At 46.7% G+C, this 19,475-nt stretch overlaps 1 protein-coding gene across 2 annotated transcripts in view; it reads left to right on the forward strand.

Annotated features, from left to right (window-relative positions):
- COL5A1 (collagen type V alpha 1 chain) overlaps nt 1–19,475 on the forward strand; it is a 159,901-nt gene that overhangs the window by 113,620 nt on the left and 26,806 nt on the right. For both annotated transcript variants that reach the window (XM_030000053.2, XM_030000054.2), the window contains exons 27-38: nt 209–262; nt 2,245–2,289; nt 3,434–3,487; nt 5,127–5,234; nt 5,859–5,912; nt 7,192–7,245; nt 11,673–11,717; nt 12,056–12,109; nt 13,035–13,079; nt 14,178–14,231; nt 14,820–14,873; nt 18,387–18,440. In XM_030000053.2, the coding sequence (XP_029855913.1) occupies nt 209–262; nt 2,245–2,289; nt 3,434–3,487; nt 5,127–5,234; nt 5,859–5,912; nt 7,192–7,245; nt 11,673–11,717; nt 12,056–12,109; nt 13,035–13,079; nt 14,178–14,231; nt 14,820–14,873; nt 18,387–18,440 (675 nt within the window). The remainder of the gene's footprint in view (nt 1–208; nt 263–2,244; nt 2,290–3,433; nt 3,488–5,126; nt 5,235–5,858; nt 5,913–7,191; nt 7,246–11,672; nt 11,718–12,055; nt 12,110–13,034; nt 13,080–14,177; nt 14,232–14,819; nt 14,874–18,386; nt 18,441–19,475) is intronic.

Here is a 19,475-nt window from a genome sequence, read left to right on the forward strand (position 1 = left end):
GTTGGCTCAGCCCAGTGCACCTGCTCGAGGTGATGTTCCTGTAGCTCTCTGTGCTATTTTGAGCTATTTTCAGACGGCCACTGCCATTTCCACCTGGTCTGAAGCAGCCAGATGACTGGGATATTTGTTTTCCACACATTCTCCTTATTGCTGCACCTTTGTGTTGGTTTCTGATATGTTTTTCTTGTTTGCATTTTTTCCACCCCAGGGTCCACCAGGCCCTCAGGGCCCCATCGGTTATCCAGGACCACGTGGAGTCAAGGTAGGAAGGATGCAGGAACAGTGTCCATGGCGTTGCTTGTTCAACTCAAGTTCTCCGGCTTGTGCTGGAGATGGACGCTGACCAGAGCACTTAGGGACACCTCAGTGACCAGCTGTATCTACAGCTCAAGCCGAGCCTTGGTCCAGCGTCTTCTCTCGAGCCATGAGGATTACAAGTCCCCTGCTCTCCAATAACCCCTCCCAGTATTGTTCAGCACTTTGGAGAGATTTCCCTTTTAATTCTTCGTGAGCATGGCTCAGTCCCATTCCAATCGTTTCCAGTTTACAACCAAAGTAAATCTCAGCCAGAATGTGAAGACTTTAACAAGGCTTGTTAATAAAACAAAATAGCCTATTACTAAAACAAAGCAAGCTTTTCATGCTCCTGATCCAAAATCTTGTTAGACGAAGCTTGTGCGTCTCAGCAATGTGCTTTTTCACTAGACTGAATTCCAGCTCTTTCCTTGCTCCTGCTGCCTGCAGTGCTTGCATGCTGATAAGAAGGCAGTGGGTACTTTTTTCCCTGTTCAGCTGTGGCTATTATGCCCATGAAGATGTATGACTTCAGGTGCAGATGCATCCTGCATCCCAAAGGTCCAATGAATCTGCAGGGTTTTGTGCTAGCAGATACAAACACAGCTTGGGGACTGACTATAGGTGAAGTTAAACCCTCTTAAACCCCCTTGTATATTTTTTCAATAGCAGAAACCCATTTGCTGTTCTGCCTTCAAAATTTAAGCGGGATGTATTTAGCCAAAGCAAGCTTTCATCTTGTTTCTTGCAAGGTTGCAGATTGAGACGTAGTGGTCCGTTAGGGAATGGTTTGCTGTTGTTTTACCACGAAAGTGGAACTGTTCCACATTAGACTGATCTAGAGAACGTGTGTCATGCACCAAACAAGTAGTGCGTACAGACAAGGTTTTGCTTCCTACAAGCAGCGCTCTATTAACTGCATGAGCCTCCAGTTCGGTAAAAAATGCATCTCATTGGGTCTGCAGTTACAAATAACTTTTAGATCTTGCCTTGCTTACCAGAACCCTGTCCTGAGGTACTTTTAATTATACTTTTTTTGACATGCTAAAGGGAAGAAAAAATTTTAAATACGCCAAGCAAAATATTATTCCTCAAAAAAAACCCCAAACAGCTTCTGTTTTTTTATTGCAAGAGTTGCATTGCACAGTGCAGCTGGTATAGGTACCTGAGGGTGATGTTTTATCCCAAGAGGCAGGATAGATGGGAAGCATGGGGGTCCAACGTGTTTGGGCTGGTGGCATAGCAGGGGGCAGATCCTGACCACACTCAGCACCCCCGGGCTGAACACCATGGACTGATTGCCTTGGTGAAGCTTTAGAGGGCTTCTGCACCATGTCACAAATGCCCACACCAGTTGCGTTACTATTTTTTTCCGCCTTTTGGTGCCTAAATGTACTTTTAAAAAGATAGTGCATGCACGGAGGTGAGCACCATGGTAAAAAAGAGCCAACCTTAACCTTTGGGGGTGTTAGACATGGTGCTGCTACCCAGTGCAGAACAGCATGGAAGTCTCTGGCTATGTGCTCAGAGATTTTAAAATGGATTCACTTCCCAAGTGTCCGTGCACAGCTCGAGCACCGTTTTTTCTGTGAATACTCAAGTGAACTCAGTGTGCTGGCAAGGCATTTGTGGAAATGTTTTTTTGGAAAATATATTTTTTGTAGTGAGTTTTGTGCCTGGAAACCTAAGTCCTGGGCGGGGAATGGGCAAAGACCACCGACCCCACCTGCTGAATCAAGTCAGTAGGCGTTTGTGACTATAAGGTATACGCTGGTGACCCAAAACCCAGATGTCAGTGGCTGATATTTGATTAGAAATATGTTTAGGAACACCATAGTTTGCAGAGATACCATTGTCAACATCAGAGCAAGCAAAAATCACCATGATTAATGATTCTTCACTCTTAAGCTTACCTGTGCCCTTGTAACATCTTGTTTTATCTCTTGCAAGGGAGCAGATGGTGTTCGTGGATTGAAAGGCACCAAAGGTGAAAAGGTGAGTTAACACCATATGTTTGGATTGATTTTCTACAGCCTCTGAGCATTTCTGCAGACCCATCCCACAGGACGTGGCCTGTGACGTTTTGTCCTGCACAAGGGGTTTCTCTTAGACGAGCAGGGGGCTGAGCGCCCAAAGGACTGGTAACCTCTTTATTTTTGGAGCGGGTGCAGGCTGGGTACCTGCCATGATGTTCTGTCACATCTTGGCTCAGACCTGGGAGTAATCGAGCCTCCGTGGTGTGTTCAGGTTTCGAGGTGTTTGCTGGGGCCAGCCGTTACTGATAGCTCAGGGTCTAGCGTCAGGTTGATATTCTCCTGACAAAATCTGCAGCTTTGAGTGATTCAGTGGAGCTGAAGGGTTTGTGGCGTGTCACAGCTGGGTAACAGTGCATGGGATATGCTGCCCAGCCCGCTCATCAGAGCAGCTTGTGAAATCCAAGTCAATAAGAAAGTGAACGGAGTCTGTCTCTGCATGTCTCAAAGATGCAATTGGTTTCTCCCAGATGAAGAGCAGGAGGTGGAGAAAAATCTTGCCTGGTCCCGTAAACAGATTCATGTTCCATCGTTCCTGCCTGCAGCAATTCAGCAGCAAAGCTGGCAGTTTTAGCTAGGGAATCCTGGCAGGGACCTTCCAAACTTTAAAAGTTTTTTCTGGGAATTGTTTTTTCATTGCCTAGGAGAGATTTGCTGTAGGATGAAATACATTATTGATTTGAGCTCTGCAATTAAACCTTTTTGCTGAAAGAAATACTGCCACTGTCCTAGAGGTTGCCTCAAAGCATGGTGTAAAACATCCTCCATGAAAATAAAACCAGTTGTACTTCAGAAATAATTGGTTCCCAGTACTGGCAAGGTGTGGTTATTCACATGGGGCCAGATTCGTGATCTTGACGTGCAGCCAGGATGGGATGTAGGGAATACTTGCTGTGATCCCTTGGGGACCTTGGCAGTCACAGCCTGGCTGGGTTTCCACGCCCATTTGTGCACACCAAAGACTTAGAGAAGGCAATGTGACTGGCACCGTGGGGACCTGACCTTGTCCTCCCTGGGTAGGGGCCATACAACGAGGCTAGAGAAACCTTTTTTTCTTTTTTTCCATCTATACACCTTGTCGGGTTTTTCCCCTCTCCGTTATATAGGGTGAAGATGGCTTCCCTGGCTTCAAAGGTGATATGGGCATCAAAGGAGACCGGGTAAGAGTCTATGACCGACGTGATCTTGTGGTGCTTTGCCTTTCGAGCCTGTGTGTTACCGTGCAAACGCGGCTCGGGGAGAGCCCCAAGGTGGGCTCCTGCCGGGGTCCTGGTGGCACGTCCGATCTCGAGGCAGGAACACAGGAATTTCATGTTCACCTCAAGCACAGCAGTTGTAAATCCCTAAATTTGCTAATCCCACCTTGAAGGTAAAATAACTGATAATAGAATTGCTGCTTTGACAGCTAGGAATACTGCATGATCCAGCTGTATCATAAATTTATTTCCAGTATCTCTTTTCCCCCGTAATATTACATCTAGGGTCTGGTGGGCATCTTTATTTGCTGAGCCTAATGTGCTTCCATACCATCAGCGTGAAGCGTAAAGTTACCGGGAACACACTTTAATAGAAACTGAAGAACGCTGTGAAAACTGCCAGGGGTGGAGTGTTATATTAGGCTCGTATCTTTAGCAGCAGGGCACGTTGCCTGGTTGCACAGCGGAACACACAGACCGTCAGAAACCCCAAATCATGCTCGGCTGTGGGCAGCAGCTGCAGTCCGTGGCTTTGCAGCGTGTCTGTCCATCCCTGGGGACAGGGGGCTGGCCTCGTCCCCTCTCTGAGTGATGCATCGCCTGGGGCTTGGTGACCCTCAGAGCTTTGAAGCCCTCCCAGGGATCAAGAGAGCTCTGCTGTCAGTCGTCCTCGTGTTTAAAGGAAAAATGAATGCCTTGCGTGAAGGCTTGTAAAAGTAGAAATCAAATCCTCCGTTTCTCCTGGCGTTTAACTGTGTAATTGAACAGTTAAAATAATTGGAAACTTCCCAAACCCCCGCTTCTCGCCAAGGAGGAAGGACTGAAGGTGGCATCTCAGGGAAGGTGACTCCCGTCCTTGCCAAATGCAGGTAGACATAAGCTTCTTCAAACAAAGCTCACGACTCCGGTTCCCACCGTCAACTTCTTTGTGCTTTATGATGAGCAATGAAAGGACAAGGGGTGGTTGAGAGCCTCGCGGATAAATCTGCATCCACCCAGCTTCTGGTGAGCGAGAAGAAGGCCGCCTGTGTTCGCAGCATGGAAGCATCTCCTGTTACCCCGAGTGACAAAATGACAACTGTTGTTTTGTGTGCTGAAGCCTGCAGTGTCACAACAATTCACGTTAATAGCTCGGTCCTCTCCGCTCTCAGATTTCCTAATGATTTTCAGCACAAAAGCTCTAGCCCAGTGTGTCTTCTCTAGTTGCCCCGTTCAACCCTCAATTAAACACTTCCCAGGGCTTGCGTGCACATCAAACTGCAATTTGGGAGCCGGGAGGTGGGTAAAAGGGTGTGTTGCAATCAGAGCTAATGAAGGCTGTTTCGGTGGTGAGGCACTGCGTGTAGATGGGATAATTGGGCCACAGGAAAAAACGGCTGTTGTGGGAGATAATGGCCAGGCTGTGTGAATGAAAGCTTGGTGCGCTAATAATGCTCTGCAATTTACAGTCTCGTTTGAGCCTCTTGGTGAAGACCAGCTTTCTCCAAGAGTTGTATTAGCGGCTCCGTGGAGTATCTGATTGCAGCCGTGAGGGTATTGCTTGTCAGCAAACACGGGGTCTGGGACCTACCTGCCTTGTCAGCGCTTGTCTTGTGATTAACAGGGGGAAATTGGACCTCCTGGCCCCCGGGGTGAGGATGGTCCAGAAGGTCCCAAAGGTCGCTCTGGCCCCAATGGAGATCCTGGTCCTCTTGGTCCTGCTGGAGAGAAGGTGAGTCGCAAGGATGGAATCGCCCAGGAATGTTTTACAGTAAAACCCGCTTTTCTTTGGGTGTCTCGGGTGGGTGGCTGGGGCAGTGCCCAGCGTGGGGGGCAGTTTTAGGGCAGAGGGATGAAGAGGAGCTGCGGGAGCTTTGTGTGAAGGCTGGCCTGATGAGTTGGTCAACACAAAGACTAGAGGAGACCCAAGGGAGATGGTTTTACTGCAGCGGTGTGACTTGAGCGTATCGAGACATTGGTCTGTTTGGGGTTATCTGCTTGGGTATAGTGTCTTTAAAAAAAAGACCAGAGGGGAAAAAATGGAGAAATTGAAAGTATCATGGACTCCAGTCTAATTTCTAGGTGTATCAACCAAAAAAAAAAAGATAGCAAAAAATAACCATTCCCCACTATGTCCCTGACACATTTACAGTGCTCACTCTGCATCAAATCCACTGGGCTTCCCCCAGGGAGGGCACAGGATGATCGCGGTGCCCCGACAGCTTTATTCCACCCGTGTCATGTCTGCTTTGCTCTTGACTTCTCTACACTTGGCATCTCCCCTTTCTGCTGGTGCAAATCTGAAGCTGCTCGCAAGCAGCTTGCCCACACTAACACTCTTTTATTTGTGTTTCAGGGAAAACTTGGCGTGCCAGGACTGCCCGGCTACCCGGGCAGGCAGGGCCCAAAGGTAACTTGTCCGGGTTCAGCGCCGAAGAGGTGTGGGGTGTTCTGGGGAGCCCAGCAGACTCTGATGGTGGTACCGTGCAGAGGGATCAATTCCCTGCTAATGGGACGAGGTGGAACGGCAGCATTTCCCACCGCGCGCTCCCTCCTTCCCACCCGTGCAGGACAAATTCATAGATGGGTAAAAAAAAGCTCCCAGCCCTTTGCTGGTGGAAATCGGTGACTGGTTCTGCATCGTTGCCGTCTCCTGCAAAGCGGTGGGAAGAGAGGCAGTGGGACGCGAGGGCGTGCGGGACTGCTTTCGTGATGGATATAAACAGGCTCCGTGTGAGCTTTCATGATAGTAATAGGCGTAATAGTCCTTCTCCTTGTATTATGTTTTATATCTTCAAAGATCTGTGCTAGCGTTAACTAATTAATTAAGGAGAATAGCTAATGAATCAGGGTCTCCCTGAAATTAAAATAAAACTGCTATTTGCAGATTTGCAAACATCCTTTGTATCTTATCTACACGCCCACCTCCATTTGGGCCATTTTCAAATGCTCTTTTTAACTTAAAAACTGTGAATTCCACTACATAGACTAAGGCTGCAGCCCAGTTTTTACATGCCCTGGAGGCTTTGGGAACTTATGTTTTTGTTAACTTTTTTTTTTTTAAGAATCATATTTTATTATTCATGTTCATTGCTTAAAAAAAAAAAAACCAGGCTTGTTTAGCACTGGAGACATAATTATCTGCAAGAGATTGTTTCCTGGTTGTGGTGTTGATGGTTTATTTTTTAATTTGCATTTTATATCTGGGGTAGCTTTTTTTTTTTTTTTTGCATTTCTTTGACTAATTCATATTTTAAAAGCAGCAGCAGCAGCTATTCTCCAGGCACTCACATCAGAAAGGAACAAGCCAGGAGTTAAATTTTCATGGGCAACATAGTGATTTAGGAGCTAAAAAACAACAGCCTGCCTGTTCCCCCGGCGCCCAGTACAACCCTGGGCTTGGGCCTTTGCAGTGACTCCTAATGAGGCATGGATCTTTTTTTTGTGTGTGTGTGTTATTTTTGGATGAAATTTAGTTTCTGAGGTCATTTCAGGTCTGTCTTTGGTTTTGTTTTTATTAAAGGAAGGTTTAAAAAAAAAAAAAAAAAAAAAAAGGCGTTGGGAGCTGTAGACGTCAGCGGGTGCTCGCTGGGGGTTATTCCAGGCCAGCAGACGCCTGGCATGGATGGAGAGAGCTGCCCCTTTCAGTGTCTTGAACCTCTTTCTCTCTCTTTGCTCTTTCCCCCAAGGGCTCAATCGGCTTCCCAGGATTTCCAGGAGCCAACGGAGAGAAGGGCACACGGGTAAGAGCGGCTTTGTCTAGCTGCTTTGCTGATTTTTTTTGTCTCCAAGGAAAGGTCCTTGGGCAGGACGTGGGGAATGCTCCGTTGCAGGCAGCTGCTGGGCTGATGCTCTGGTCGCTTTTGCACGAAGGGCTTGCCCAAAGAGGGTCGTCCCGCTGGCTCGCGTCCCGGGATGCGATCGATGGTCCTCGGCGCAGGGAGCGCAGGACCAGCAAGAGGCTCCTGATGCCGGCTGTTGGGAGAGGAGGATGCCAGTAATAGCACAGGCAGCTCTGCAGACAACAGCTTTCCAATTAAGCACTGGAAATTTTTCCCTCAAGATATTTTAAGAGCTTTCTCTGAACCTGAATCCTTCCTGCACTGTCAGACTTTGCTCGGGGCACAGAGAGCTTTTTAATTAACAGTAATTATTAGAGATGGGTGAATCTGTTCAAAAGCAGCAAGAACCATCTTTAGCCTAACTTGAGGTTCAAAATACATAGCTGAAAACACTTTTACAAGTTCCTCCTTTTAATAAGTGGAGCTATTCTAAATTCATAAACCCCCCAAAAATGTGGGGGCTCTGTCCTCTAGACTTGTCTCTACTTCTCACCCCACCTCCACAGACTTTGCTCCTGAGTGGGGATTCTCTAAATACACTGGTGTTTCTTTTATTTTGTGGATGACATGCTTGAAGTAGGGGATTCACAGCACAAGCATAAAGTCATTTTCTGTACCAGCTCTGGTCACAGGGACAAAAAGGGGGAGTGAGGAGAGCAAGTGGAATTAGTTCCCTTTTTACTCTCATTTAAATACAAATGACTTTTAACAGACGTGTTTGATAGGAGCCCAGAAAATATAAATCACTTTGCACTGCATTAATATCATGCCACTGAAATTTGGTTTATATCCACCCCCCCTTTCTTTTTTCCACTGAGTAATTTTCATTTCATTCTGAACTACAAATGCGGCATCCTCTCCCCTCCCTCCACTCCAGCCGAGCGGGAGGAGGGAGGCCATGAATAAGGCAGCTGCCACGACAGCCTTGAATTCGCTGTAGCCCTATAATTACCGCCCGCCTTATCAAATATACAGCAATAAAATCCTTGGGCTGGATTTTCGGGTGGTGTAAAACAGGGCATTGGCACCGCAGCGGGGTGAAGACGTGCTGCTTTGCATCCCCGAGCATCTGCACCCCTCTTGCTCCGTCTGCTAATTTTATTCTGGTGGGATGGAGAGCCAGATCACTGGGATGGGAAACCTTTCAGGGAGTGGAGTAGGTACCAGGAGCTGGTTGTTTATGAGATGGGAAAAACCCCCAAGGGTTAGGCTTGTTGAATTTTGGCAATGTCCAGCCTGAAAGGGATTGAGGAGGGAGCAAGTGCCCTGGGAAGAGGCTCAACTTTAGGACCAAGGCAATGATGGCAAGACAAGAAAAGGAAAAGTCAGCAGTTTGCTCCCTTTTATTCTAAATGAGCCTTGTGCTCCTAGGAGGAGGTAGTGAGACACTTAGTTACACCCCCTGGCATGCCACACATCGGTTTAGGAATTGAAAAGGATTTTTTGCTTTTCAAGCCCAGCCTGGAAAGAGACAGGGCAGCTCGTGTTGCCCTGACTTCGGAGCTGAGGTGCAGCTGGGCCAAGACAGGCTGCGGAGCATGCTGCGGTGGGGCTGTACCAGCAGCCCCAAAACCACTGGCGTAAAGGAAGGAGACAGGAATCTGGGGAGAAATGAGGGGTTTTTTTGTGCAAGGACAGGGACTGGCACCCCGACCCCTAATGGGGAGCACAGTCTGGCACACCTCTGTCAAATAGAAATATGCTGGTTTATTTTATGGTAGTTTTAGGGTTTTTCTCTGCAATGCGTGATTGAACCATTTCTGCCATTTTACACCCAATCCAGCAGCTTGCACTTGTTTTATTAGTGTATTTGTGTCTGAGAGAGAGAGAATATTTTCACGGTCAAGTCTCTGCTTTAGTAAAAGGAGCCCAGCTTGAAATTGTTTTAGGAATTAGCAGAAGTACTGGTTTGCAGTAACTGTTTTGGTATCCTTCTTCTTTTTTGCTCCCAAGTATCTGATTTGAAATAAGTGAAAAGCAATTATATACAGAACAATAGACGGAGCTGGGATCACACTGCGCCAAACCAAATGGAGACCATCAACTTAATTTAAGCCTTGTTGAGTGAGACTTGATAAATCCCTCTCTGTTTCTCCTGAGACCACTAAATTTGTTATTTTTATGAGCATGTTCACATATAGTCAAGAAAGAGAGTTTCTAAGATTTGCTTCTCCACTGCATGGTGGAGTAGCCCAGCTGAAACAACCAAAAATCATTTGTTTGTCTTTTTTTAACACGTTATTACTATTATGCTATTCAACGCAGTTGTTTATATGTCCAAAATAATATGAATCAGACGTTTCTCTTATGATCATCATCATCTAGGAATGGAAATAAGCTTTCCAGCTCATTATTTCAGCAACACAAGTAGTCCTCCCAAGTCCTTAAATAATAAATAAAAAGGTGAAACCCAAAGGCAGAAGAGCAGTACCAGCAGATCCCGCCAGCGCAGGCAGCTGAATTTTGGTGCTGGCAGAGCCTGCAGCACCAAAGCTCCCCAAACCTGAAACCGCAGCTTCTGGCTGTTCAGCTGCACAAAAGGGCTGGCAAAGTTAAAAATGGGGAAAAAAATAGGATGTTTGGTGGTTTTGGAGAAGTGTGACCTGTTAAATATCACGATAGTTTTAGCGAGCGGCTGCTCGTCACCGTGCCTGTTCTCACCCAGCTGCCCACAGCTGGAGGTGAGCTGGGGTGAGCTTGCTTGGATGTTTTCAGGACCTGATCATAAAATCAATAGTTAGACGTGAATAAGTGGTCTTATTTTTAGAGCTAATAAGCCCCTGCCATTAGCACGGGGTAATAGATCTCCCTGCTTGCCCAGTCTCGCAGAGCCTGGGGCGTGCGTGGAGGTATCGAAATCCAACCATTTATTTGGGTGCCTAGAAAATAATCTGAATTTAGATGCCTTTCCCTCGGTATCCCTGTTTGAGAAATATAGGTCTGTGTACATTTACAGTGCTATATAAATTCTTCGCAACAGTACACAGTGCTGTATGCATGATTAATGATAGCAATAAGCAGGGGAAAATTTTGCTTAAAAATAGAATTGAGGAAGGAGGAGAGGAGTGTGTGGGGCTACCTGCAGGGAGGTGGCACACACTCCTCTCCACCTGCTCTGAATTTAGTCTCCCGTAGCTAAAGGAAAACCAGCTGGAGTACTTTAAAATGATTTTTGTAATTAATTAAAAAAAGCTATGCCAGCAGGGTTTATTAAATGCAGCCACAGAACAAGGAGGATTCAGCAGGACTAATTTTAGTAGCTTGAAGAAAGTTGATTGTAAAGTTTTCCAGCTCCTGTTTTATGTTTGCCTGGTTAATGAGTGCCAAATACGAGAAGGCAACATTGTGAGATGATGGATTTGGGGCAGAAAATGGCAAGTGATATTTTAAGCGTTGTGTGTTCCTTACATAGAAGGCAAGTCTCTCTCCCCCTTCCTTTAATAGGTGATAGGTAACAATAGTGGACTGCAGGTCCAAAGGAAGGAAGTTCAATCTATTGGAATTATTTTGGTAACTTGACACTAGCCAAAATAGTGCTTTTCAGGGAACAAGCTCTAGGCCATTAGTTTTCTTTTAGGCGCAGGGTAATGGAGCTTAACGCACTGCCAGATTTAGGACCCAGCCATCTCTGTCTTTTTTCTGTCAGAATTAATCACAGTTCCCCATTACAGGAAGCTGAGTGCATCTGTCAGATCTCATGAGCCTGCTGCTTTGTCGTTGCTGCAAAACAATGTCTTAAATTACTTGTTTAGCACAAAGTTCACAGAGATGAAGAAAGATTTGTAAATATGTGGGGCAGCTTAATTGGCTTGTGTGGCGTAAAATAACTGCTCAGGGCAGGAATCCTGCTCTGCTGCTGTCGTTCCTTAAATATTTAATAGTGCAGGTCTTGCAACACGTGTGCGAGGACCAGCCCTTCCCCATGTTGGGAGCTGGGTGAAGAGATGAACAGAGATCAGTGGGAAAAGGGATTGTAGGTTTTGGGGTCGCAAAGTTGAAGAGCTTTTTTCTGGCTCTGGTGTGTTGGCTGGCTTTTTAGGAGACTGCATGGTCGGGATACTTTTTCTTAAGAGATTCCTTCCCTCAGGTGGTAGATGTAATCTGGGCATTGGGATTACCGTCCAGACCTGCCCAAGCATTATAAATTAAAATAAACACAAGAATCGTGAGACGAAAGTAAACCTGCTGTTGTCCTTTTCATTGCAAACGAGAATCGGAGAGGTTTTGAGGACAGTTTGCGTGTAATAGGCTCCATTGCGGGTTCATCTGCTACGAACTCAGCCTGCGACGCCGCCCGCTAACTCCTCTTTGTTTCTTTTTCATTGCAGGGGACACCTGGCAAACCAGGTCCAAGGGGGCAGCGCGGTCCAACGGTAATGTTCCATTTCTTCGTTCTCGTGCATTTGGAAAGCTTGTCGAGGCCAGGGGAAAGTGGGATCCGATTTGTGTCCTCGCTGGGTAGGATGTGGCCTTCAGCAGTTAAAGCTAAGCAGTGGGGGGACGGTGATTTGGGGCTGGGGCTCACCAGTGAACATGGTTGAAGGTCATCAGCTGTCCGGTGGCAGTGACGAAGGCTGCTGTCATCCCGTGCTGCTGGCGGGATGGCTTGTTGATCCGGTGCAGCTCAGGCGTTTGGGTGCTTTGCCTGGTCACAATGTAGTGCTGTGGGTAGCAAGAAGGGCTAAAACGTCATCTTTTGTGTCTTTCTAAGGGTCCACGTGGGGAAAGAGGCCCTAGGGGAAGCACTGGGAAACCTGGCCCAAAGGTAAGGTTTTGGGGAGCCTATTGGAATTGTCCTAAGAAGTGTTGGTATAAGAGACTCTCTGGTTCATCGCCCTCCATTTCCCTTCTCTCCTGATCTTCATTGCCCAGCCAAATGGTTCATAACCCACCCGTAAAGTATACGCACAGATCCTAAAAATGTGTCAGCCCACATTTCAGCAGGACATGAAGTGCATGCACGAATTAAGAGCCGTTGCAACCCGAAGAGGAGGGAGCACCCCCACGTCAGGGACCAGCACAACCTTACGATCCACTGACGCTTCCACTAAGCCCTATTTTTTGGTGTTTAAGTAGCATTTAAACCACCTTAGAGGCCTTAAGCTGTGCCATGGGTGAAGGGGCATATATTGCTGCTGGGCTCCAGAACATTGCACCCTGCTGAGCCACTTTGCATGCACACTGTTGGCCCATGATTGGTCACCGGACAAGATAAGTATTTTTCTGCCAGCCAACCTGGAGGCATGCTCAGCTCCAGAACCTGCTGCAGAGACCAATTAAGTGACCATCAATCACCGGGCATGATGGAAGCAAAGCTTTTGTAGTGAGACATCGTCACCACCGCACTGCCGGATTTAAAAATAAATGTTTCGGCTTTGTGTCGGCATGAATTTTTGATAAATACTTCATCTTTGCGGCGGCATTTATCTCTCAGAGGGAAGCCGTTATCTCCTGGAAATATCCTGAGCTCGCTGACGTTATCTTTCCTGTATTTTTATTAAGCGATGTGGGGGGAAGAAGCAGCTGCTCGTATGTCACTGAATGCTGCTCCTGATACAGAATTATTAATAGAGAGGGGCTGGGGGAGCCGGTGGGGTGTGGTGTCACCATGGGCTTGGTGCCATTTGAAGTCTTGTGCAGTGGTGATATATGTATTTTTAACCATGTGTTGTTTTGTTTATTCATAAAAGGGCAACTCTGGTGGTGATGGCCCCCCTGGTCCTCCTGGCGAAAGGGTAAGACAAGCTGGTTGGGCTAAAGCAGGACTCAATCCAAGCCTGTTAGCTTAACGCAGCAGACGAGGCAGGTTCGCAGGGCTGAGGTGGTGCTGGGGGTTTTTTGCAGAGAGCATCCTACCGAGTACCCTGTTAAGCAGAGAGAAGTAGGAAGCTCTCTGGAGCCAGGATGCAGCTTAGCATAATTCAGTCAGCAAAAAGGAAAAACCTGTTTAGAAATACGAGGTGAAACGTGCTTGTGTGGAGAGAGGTCTCGCAAGTCACCTACAGCCCTTAGGTCCTTTCTGAGCTCTCCAAGGAAGGCTCAAATGGGACCTTGGGTGTCCTGTGTAAGCATTGCTCTGTGGGAAAAAGGAAAAGTCACCCATGGTGTTTGTGTAGGCAGTCAGAGCCCTGGTTTTCTGGAGGAGGTGGTCCTCTCAGACCTCGTGCTGTTTTCTGCACATAACAGCAAGCTAGGTGGAAAATACTGAACCAATGGGACTTCCATGATTTTAGCCTCAATTTCTGCTTTTTTTTTTTTTTTTCCTGGGTTTTGTTTTGTTTGTAAGTTTTCTATAAAATTGTCGAGGGAGGAAATATATGAAATTGGTCCCTGCTTTGCATCTGCTGGTTGTGACCACAGGGGCGAGGCAGGGGCTGCTGCTGCTGCTGCTCCGGTGCAGCAGCGTGCTGAAGAGCATCAGCTGCCTTGCAGCACCGGCCCCAAAGCCACCGGGCTCTCTTCTTTTTCATTCTTGCATGAGCTGGTAGCTCCCATGTGCTCTTACTTGAGCTAGGATGGGAAAAGACCTATTTTTCATAGCACTGGGAGGGAAAGGCACAAAGCGGTTGAGAGCCCTCTTTGTGTTTGCAGTGCTTTTTGCAGCTGGACAGGCCACTCAGTTAAACATGCCCGGTGGTTCTTATCTCTCCATGCATTTTTTACAAGGGATGGCCCCGTGCAGCTGCATCTCGCACTTTGGGGCATTTCTTTGGGGTAGAAGTAGCTGGCTTTCCATATCTTTGTGCTCATCTGCTGTTCACACAGAGCTGCTATTTCATAGTAAAGCATTATAGGTTCCTTAACCATGTTTTCTGGCTTGTTTTGCATGCCAGGGACCACCAGGGCCTCAAGGACCGACTGGATTTCCTGGACCAAAAGGCCCCCCTGTAAGTAACTCTCTTGAACATGCAAAGAAATACATAAGTCTTTCCCATCCAGCTGTGATTGCCTGTGCCAGCTCAGTCTTAGCTGCTTCTCTGACAAGTGGTGACGTACCCAATAAAAGGCATTACTGAGACATCATGATAATAACCCGACGGTTTAAGATTTTAAATAGCCAAGTAAATTGCGGCTGATTATAAATGTTCATTTCCTAATGACTCAGTATGGCTAGGATCTTTCATGGTTGCTCTGTTCTTTATTTTCCCTCTGTATACTGGGAGGACAGCACAACAGAGTAACACTTCTGTCTCTGCAATTATTATACACTGGTGGGGGACCTCAGAAACCTTTTTGGAGTGATTTCCTTCCCTCTGGTGAACAGCTCGCTCCTGCTCTGGACCTGTAAGATAAATCTTTCCTTTGGGAGATGTGTGGGAAAGGGCCATACCTCTTAGGGTTCTGAGCACCCCCATTTCACTGTAAAATGGATGGGAACTAATGCAAGGAGGCAAGCAGATTTGATTCAGTCCTGATCACGGTTTTACTACTGAGCACTTGGTCATGTTCCTTCTCACTCTGGTTTTCTGCTGTAGGGTCCTCCTGGGAAGGATGGATTGCCTGGTCACCCCGGACAGAGAGGAGAAACTGTAAGTAGCCAAAAATCTCGGGCAGATCATTAGTCCTGAGTCTCGTCTTGCCGGTTGGTTTTTCTAAACCCTTCTGTGCAGCTGGGGAGATGTGGCCACACGTTTGGTTTCCTGGAAGGTCTGTGTCTCTCCAGCTGCACGGGATGATCTATGGGAAGCAACCCTCTTCTGAGCAGGACGGGTCGGTCTAATGATGATTTGGGTGAAGGTCGTGCACCGACTCATCTCTCTCTGTCCCTTTAGTAGATTGTGGAGGTCAACACGTGCATCATGCACGGAGAAAGTATGAATGGAGAGATGTAGTGATGCTGATGACCGGCATCGGAGGCGGTTGGGTTTGTGCGGTGACGGGTGCTGCAGAGGCAGTTCCTCGCGAGGCGGGAGGACGTTGGCTGGGGCCGAGTCTGGGTCAGCACCAGCGCTGGATGTGGTGTTTGCTTTCATGAGGTGGAGAAGCAGCTGGGGGGTGATTTCTGAGCAGTCCCTGCGGCCGGGCGTTGTACCCCAAGGACTCGCCAAAGCGCTCGTCCCTTTGCCCTCCCGAGGGTAAAGGTTGCGCCTCTGCTCTCTGGAGCGTTATGGGTAAAATCTGTGCTTTCTCTCCCACTCTGTCCTTTGGAGATGTGCAGGTTTTACGCCTCTCTATTCCAGAGACATAACTCTAGGGCTGTGATAGCAGAGATATTTCATGCGAGACGGGCTCCATGCTTCGCAAGCTCAACTTTCCGTACCCAGCTGCGTTAGGTCGGGGCATTTTTATTTTCTCTGGAACCTGCAATGGGGAGAAATAAACACCTTTCACTTATTGATGCACCATGTGGCCAACACCAAGAACTGATGCACAGGAGAAAAGAATTACAGCCCAGTTTTGGCAGTGCTTGTTTAGAGAGGAAGGCAATTCCTGGCCAAGACAAGGGGTGCAGTGGTTTTGCTCTAGTTTTTCTGTCCGCACCGGTTACTGCAGGATGCTCGTGTATCAGCCGCTGCCTTAGCACCCGAGTAACAAAAGCACCTCTGCTGACGCTGCCTTTTAGCCAAACCTATGCACAAGGGCCTCACCAAGTTTTGCTTAAGCCCCCTCCAGCAATAATCCCTTGCTGCGACCCAGGCAGTGGCTCCTGGCTGTTTAGGTACCTCACTGTATCGTACGCATACTGCTTTGTCCATTTTAAAAGGTTTTGTTGCACAGATGTAATCATTGTTTCTCACCAAAGGAGAACGATGAGGCATGTGGAAGGTATGATACCCTGGCTGTCGTGCATCTCTGGTAGTCTGTTTTCTGCACCTTTTTTGCTTGAAGGATACCCTAAGCAAAAATGACCCTTCTGCCATGTGTTCCTCTGCATGCAATAATTAGTATCTTTCTGTTTGGCATTTTTGGGGGTGTTTATTCTTTTTCCTCAGCTGTTTACCATCCAGCTCATTTGCTGTTGTTGGTATGTCCCTCTCCCCCACACTGCATGCTGCATGTTAGCTGATAGACTCTTTGTTCTGTGTTTATTTTACAGGAAAAAAACCCAACCCAACTTCCTCTACTCAGCTTTGCATTTTTCTCCACTGCCTTTCCTAGCAAATGAGCATTAAAAAGGCTTTTCACATTATGCATTTTTTCCCCTCAACTTATCACACAACAATTTAATTAACTTGCCTGGCATTTGCTAAGCAAGGCAATGCAAATACTGCTAAGCGCAACACCAGATATTTATTTACACCCCATAAGACTGACTTTAAGGCAATGATTGTGGTATTTTTAAACACACAGTCCTCAGGTCAGGATAACTTAAAGGTGAAGAGTAGAGTTTTCACCTGCCAGAGCCTGGCTGTGACATTTAGTTTTCTTTCACTGAGTTATCTGTAACATCCAGGACACCTACATTCCAGTCGGAAGAAGCAGTAAAAACTTTGCTTGCATCTGCTGTTAGCAACTTTGGAGACTGGAATAAAGCATCAAACTCCCAAGTCTGCATGAATATGAATGGAGAATGGGCTTTCAATTATTTGGGGCCTGAAAGTACTCCCTAATAGCTTTCTTCAGTCATTGCAGCAGTAGCTTACCCATCACAGGCAAATCCTTCCAGAAAACAAAAACTCCGTTAATCTGTGCCATGAACAAACTTACAAAGATTACTTTCCCCTGCATCCTGTTAGGGTGCACGCAGACATGTGCAGACCCAGGTAGCAGAAGTCCCTTTTTTGTCCCCCTTTCCTTATACAGTGCCAAAAAGCAAGGAGAGAAACATCAAAACAATTAAATACTATTTCCACATCAGTAGCCTTGTCAGTGCACTCTTGCACCTTCATGCAAGAAAACCGAGACTTGAAATCTGTGTGTCAAATACTTCCCTTTATTTTACTTTTCATTTAGTAGTAAATAGGCCTGCTGAAGGATGCTGAAATATTTGGCCATATTAGATTGACAAAGATTGGATCTAAAAAAACCCATGAAAAATTCTAAAAACCCTGTGCCCAAGGCTCAAACAGGATAAAAGGAAACCCTTTTCTGCAGATAAATAAGAAAAGCCCTGCACAGAAATGGCTGAAATACTTTTCTATGATAAGAGTTTAAATTGTACATTCATTTCACAAAGATGTTTTGCCATTTCCCCATCAATGACAGGATATTTTCTGTGATCTGCAGACAGCTAGGATAGCATTGAGTAGTTTTTTTAGAATGACACATTACCGTTGGCTTGGGATTTATCTGATCCTCTTTTGTGGCAATGAGAAAATAGCCTGTATGCCCTAAATGATATTTCTCAAGCTTGTCAGCATGCTATAGTAAGAATGATAATTAATGTACTTTTTAAAGAGTGGCTTAGGAGAGCTAAACAATTGCAGTGTGATAGTTCGTTATTGTCACTCTTCAGAATGTCCTTATAAGTAGCTGTCATGGAGACTTTGCTACCCATCAGCATTTGGAGAGAAACACATTTGTGATTTCTTTCAACAGATGTTGATGAAGGAAATAAAGCTCCACTCAGTCCCCAAGGCTGGCGGGTTGTGGGCTTCAGCGGGGCTGGAGATTGGTGCTGCTGGTGCCGAAATTGGAAGACGGTCACCCAGCCTCTGAGCTCCTGGGAGCTAAGCCTAAAACAGATCTAAGCCTAAACCAGTACCAGAACGGGGAGCAGGAGAAAGAAAATGGCTTTTAAGAATTGCTTAGCGTGAAGAAAGTCGCACTGACTTTTTAATAGCCGTTTACTTTATAGGTTTTATGAGTGTTTTTATGTATGTGGCCAGTCCTTCAGCCAAACCACAGTAGCTCCATCAAAACAGCAGAGCTGAGCTTTGAGAATCTCTTTTTCTTCCTCTGTTTCACCCCTGTATAAATGTACAAAGACGTATTTTCCACCTTCTTGGTTTGGTTTCTTGTTTCTTTTGTCTTCGGGTGTCCATCCCTTCCCGGTCAGTAGTTTCACCAGAGGAGGAGCAGTCGGGCGGCAGTCTGTGACCCTCGCTGGAGTACTGCTTGGCAGAAGTGTCATCTCTTTCTCTTTTACCTTTCTCTAACAGGGTTTCCAAGGCAAGACCGGCCCTCCAGGACCCCCTGGTGTCGTAGGCCCTCAGGTAAGAAACAAATGCTCATGCTTGCACCAGCCCTCTCCAGCTCATCTTCACCAGATCGGCACAGCAGGCTCTCACAGCTCTCATGGTTCAGCTGGAGCTGCTGGGACCGCAGGTTATACAGCACAGAGACTCTTCTTCCAGGGAAGGCAAAGTCATGTGGAAGCAAGCTTGATGGCTTTGAAATCCCTGGCCAGGCTATGAAATAGCCCAGTGGGTCCCAGCCCACCTTGTCGAGGCGTTAGGATGGCATTTAGACAATGTGCCTGAAGGTTGCTGTAAACAAGGTGGCTCCTGTGAACTTAACAGACCTACCTTGGTGTAAAGTTGGTGTAGGGCGAGAGAGAGACCAACTACACACAACCTGACCAAAAGACCTTAAGCGACCAGAGTGTTAAATGTGATCTCAAAGGGCTGTACAGCTGCCGGGGCGTTCAGGGCTGTGTAAGCGTGATGCAAGAGTGCTCTTGTATGTTGTTATGAAGAAATGCATCCCTCTTTAACATAAAGTGCTGCTAGATTCTGTCAGAGTTGGGCTATTTTTCTTTTAGTCACCATGAACTCTGTGCAATCTGGAAATAGTAACTGCCCAACCAGAATTTGTACCCCTTAAGTACAGGCATGCAAGCCTCGTGGATCAGTTTTGTAGGCAGAGTCCTAGACTGAGTGGGACTGGCTTTGGGTTGAGTCTTCTTTCCTAAACTGCTGGGGAGGTTGCTTTTTAATTAGAAAGTAATTAATTTGTCTTCTTTAATGATAGTGTGAAGTCCCTGATTTGTAAATTCCCTGATTAGGGGCAATTCCCTGACTGTGTCTGTCTTCTCAAGTGCAAATTAGGTTCTATAGCAATTTTATTTGGCTCTGCTGCGTGTAGTTAGCGTGATCTGTGGCTGCTGAGCGATCGCAATGTTATCGTTCTGCTTACACTAAGTGGCACCCTGCAGCATGACATGAATTACAACCACCGTCCCAGCAGACATCAGCGTGCAGGGATGTTATAGTCTTGTGCATATGGCTTTTGTCCTCCTCCAAAATGGG

The sequence above is a fragment of the Aquila chrysaetos genome, chromosome 24 (assembly GCF_900496995.4).
Source record: "Aquila chrysaetos chrysaetos chromosome 24, bAquChr1.4, whole genome shotgun sequence".
Lineage (NCBI taxonomy): Eukaryota > Metazoa > Chordata > Aves > Accipitriformes > Accipitridae > Aquila > Aquila chrysaetos.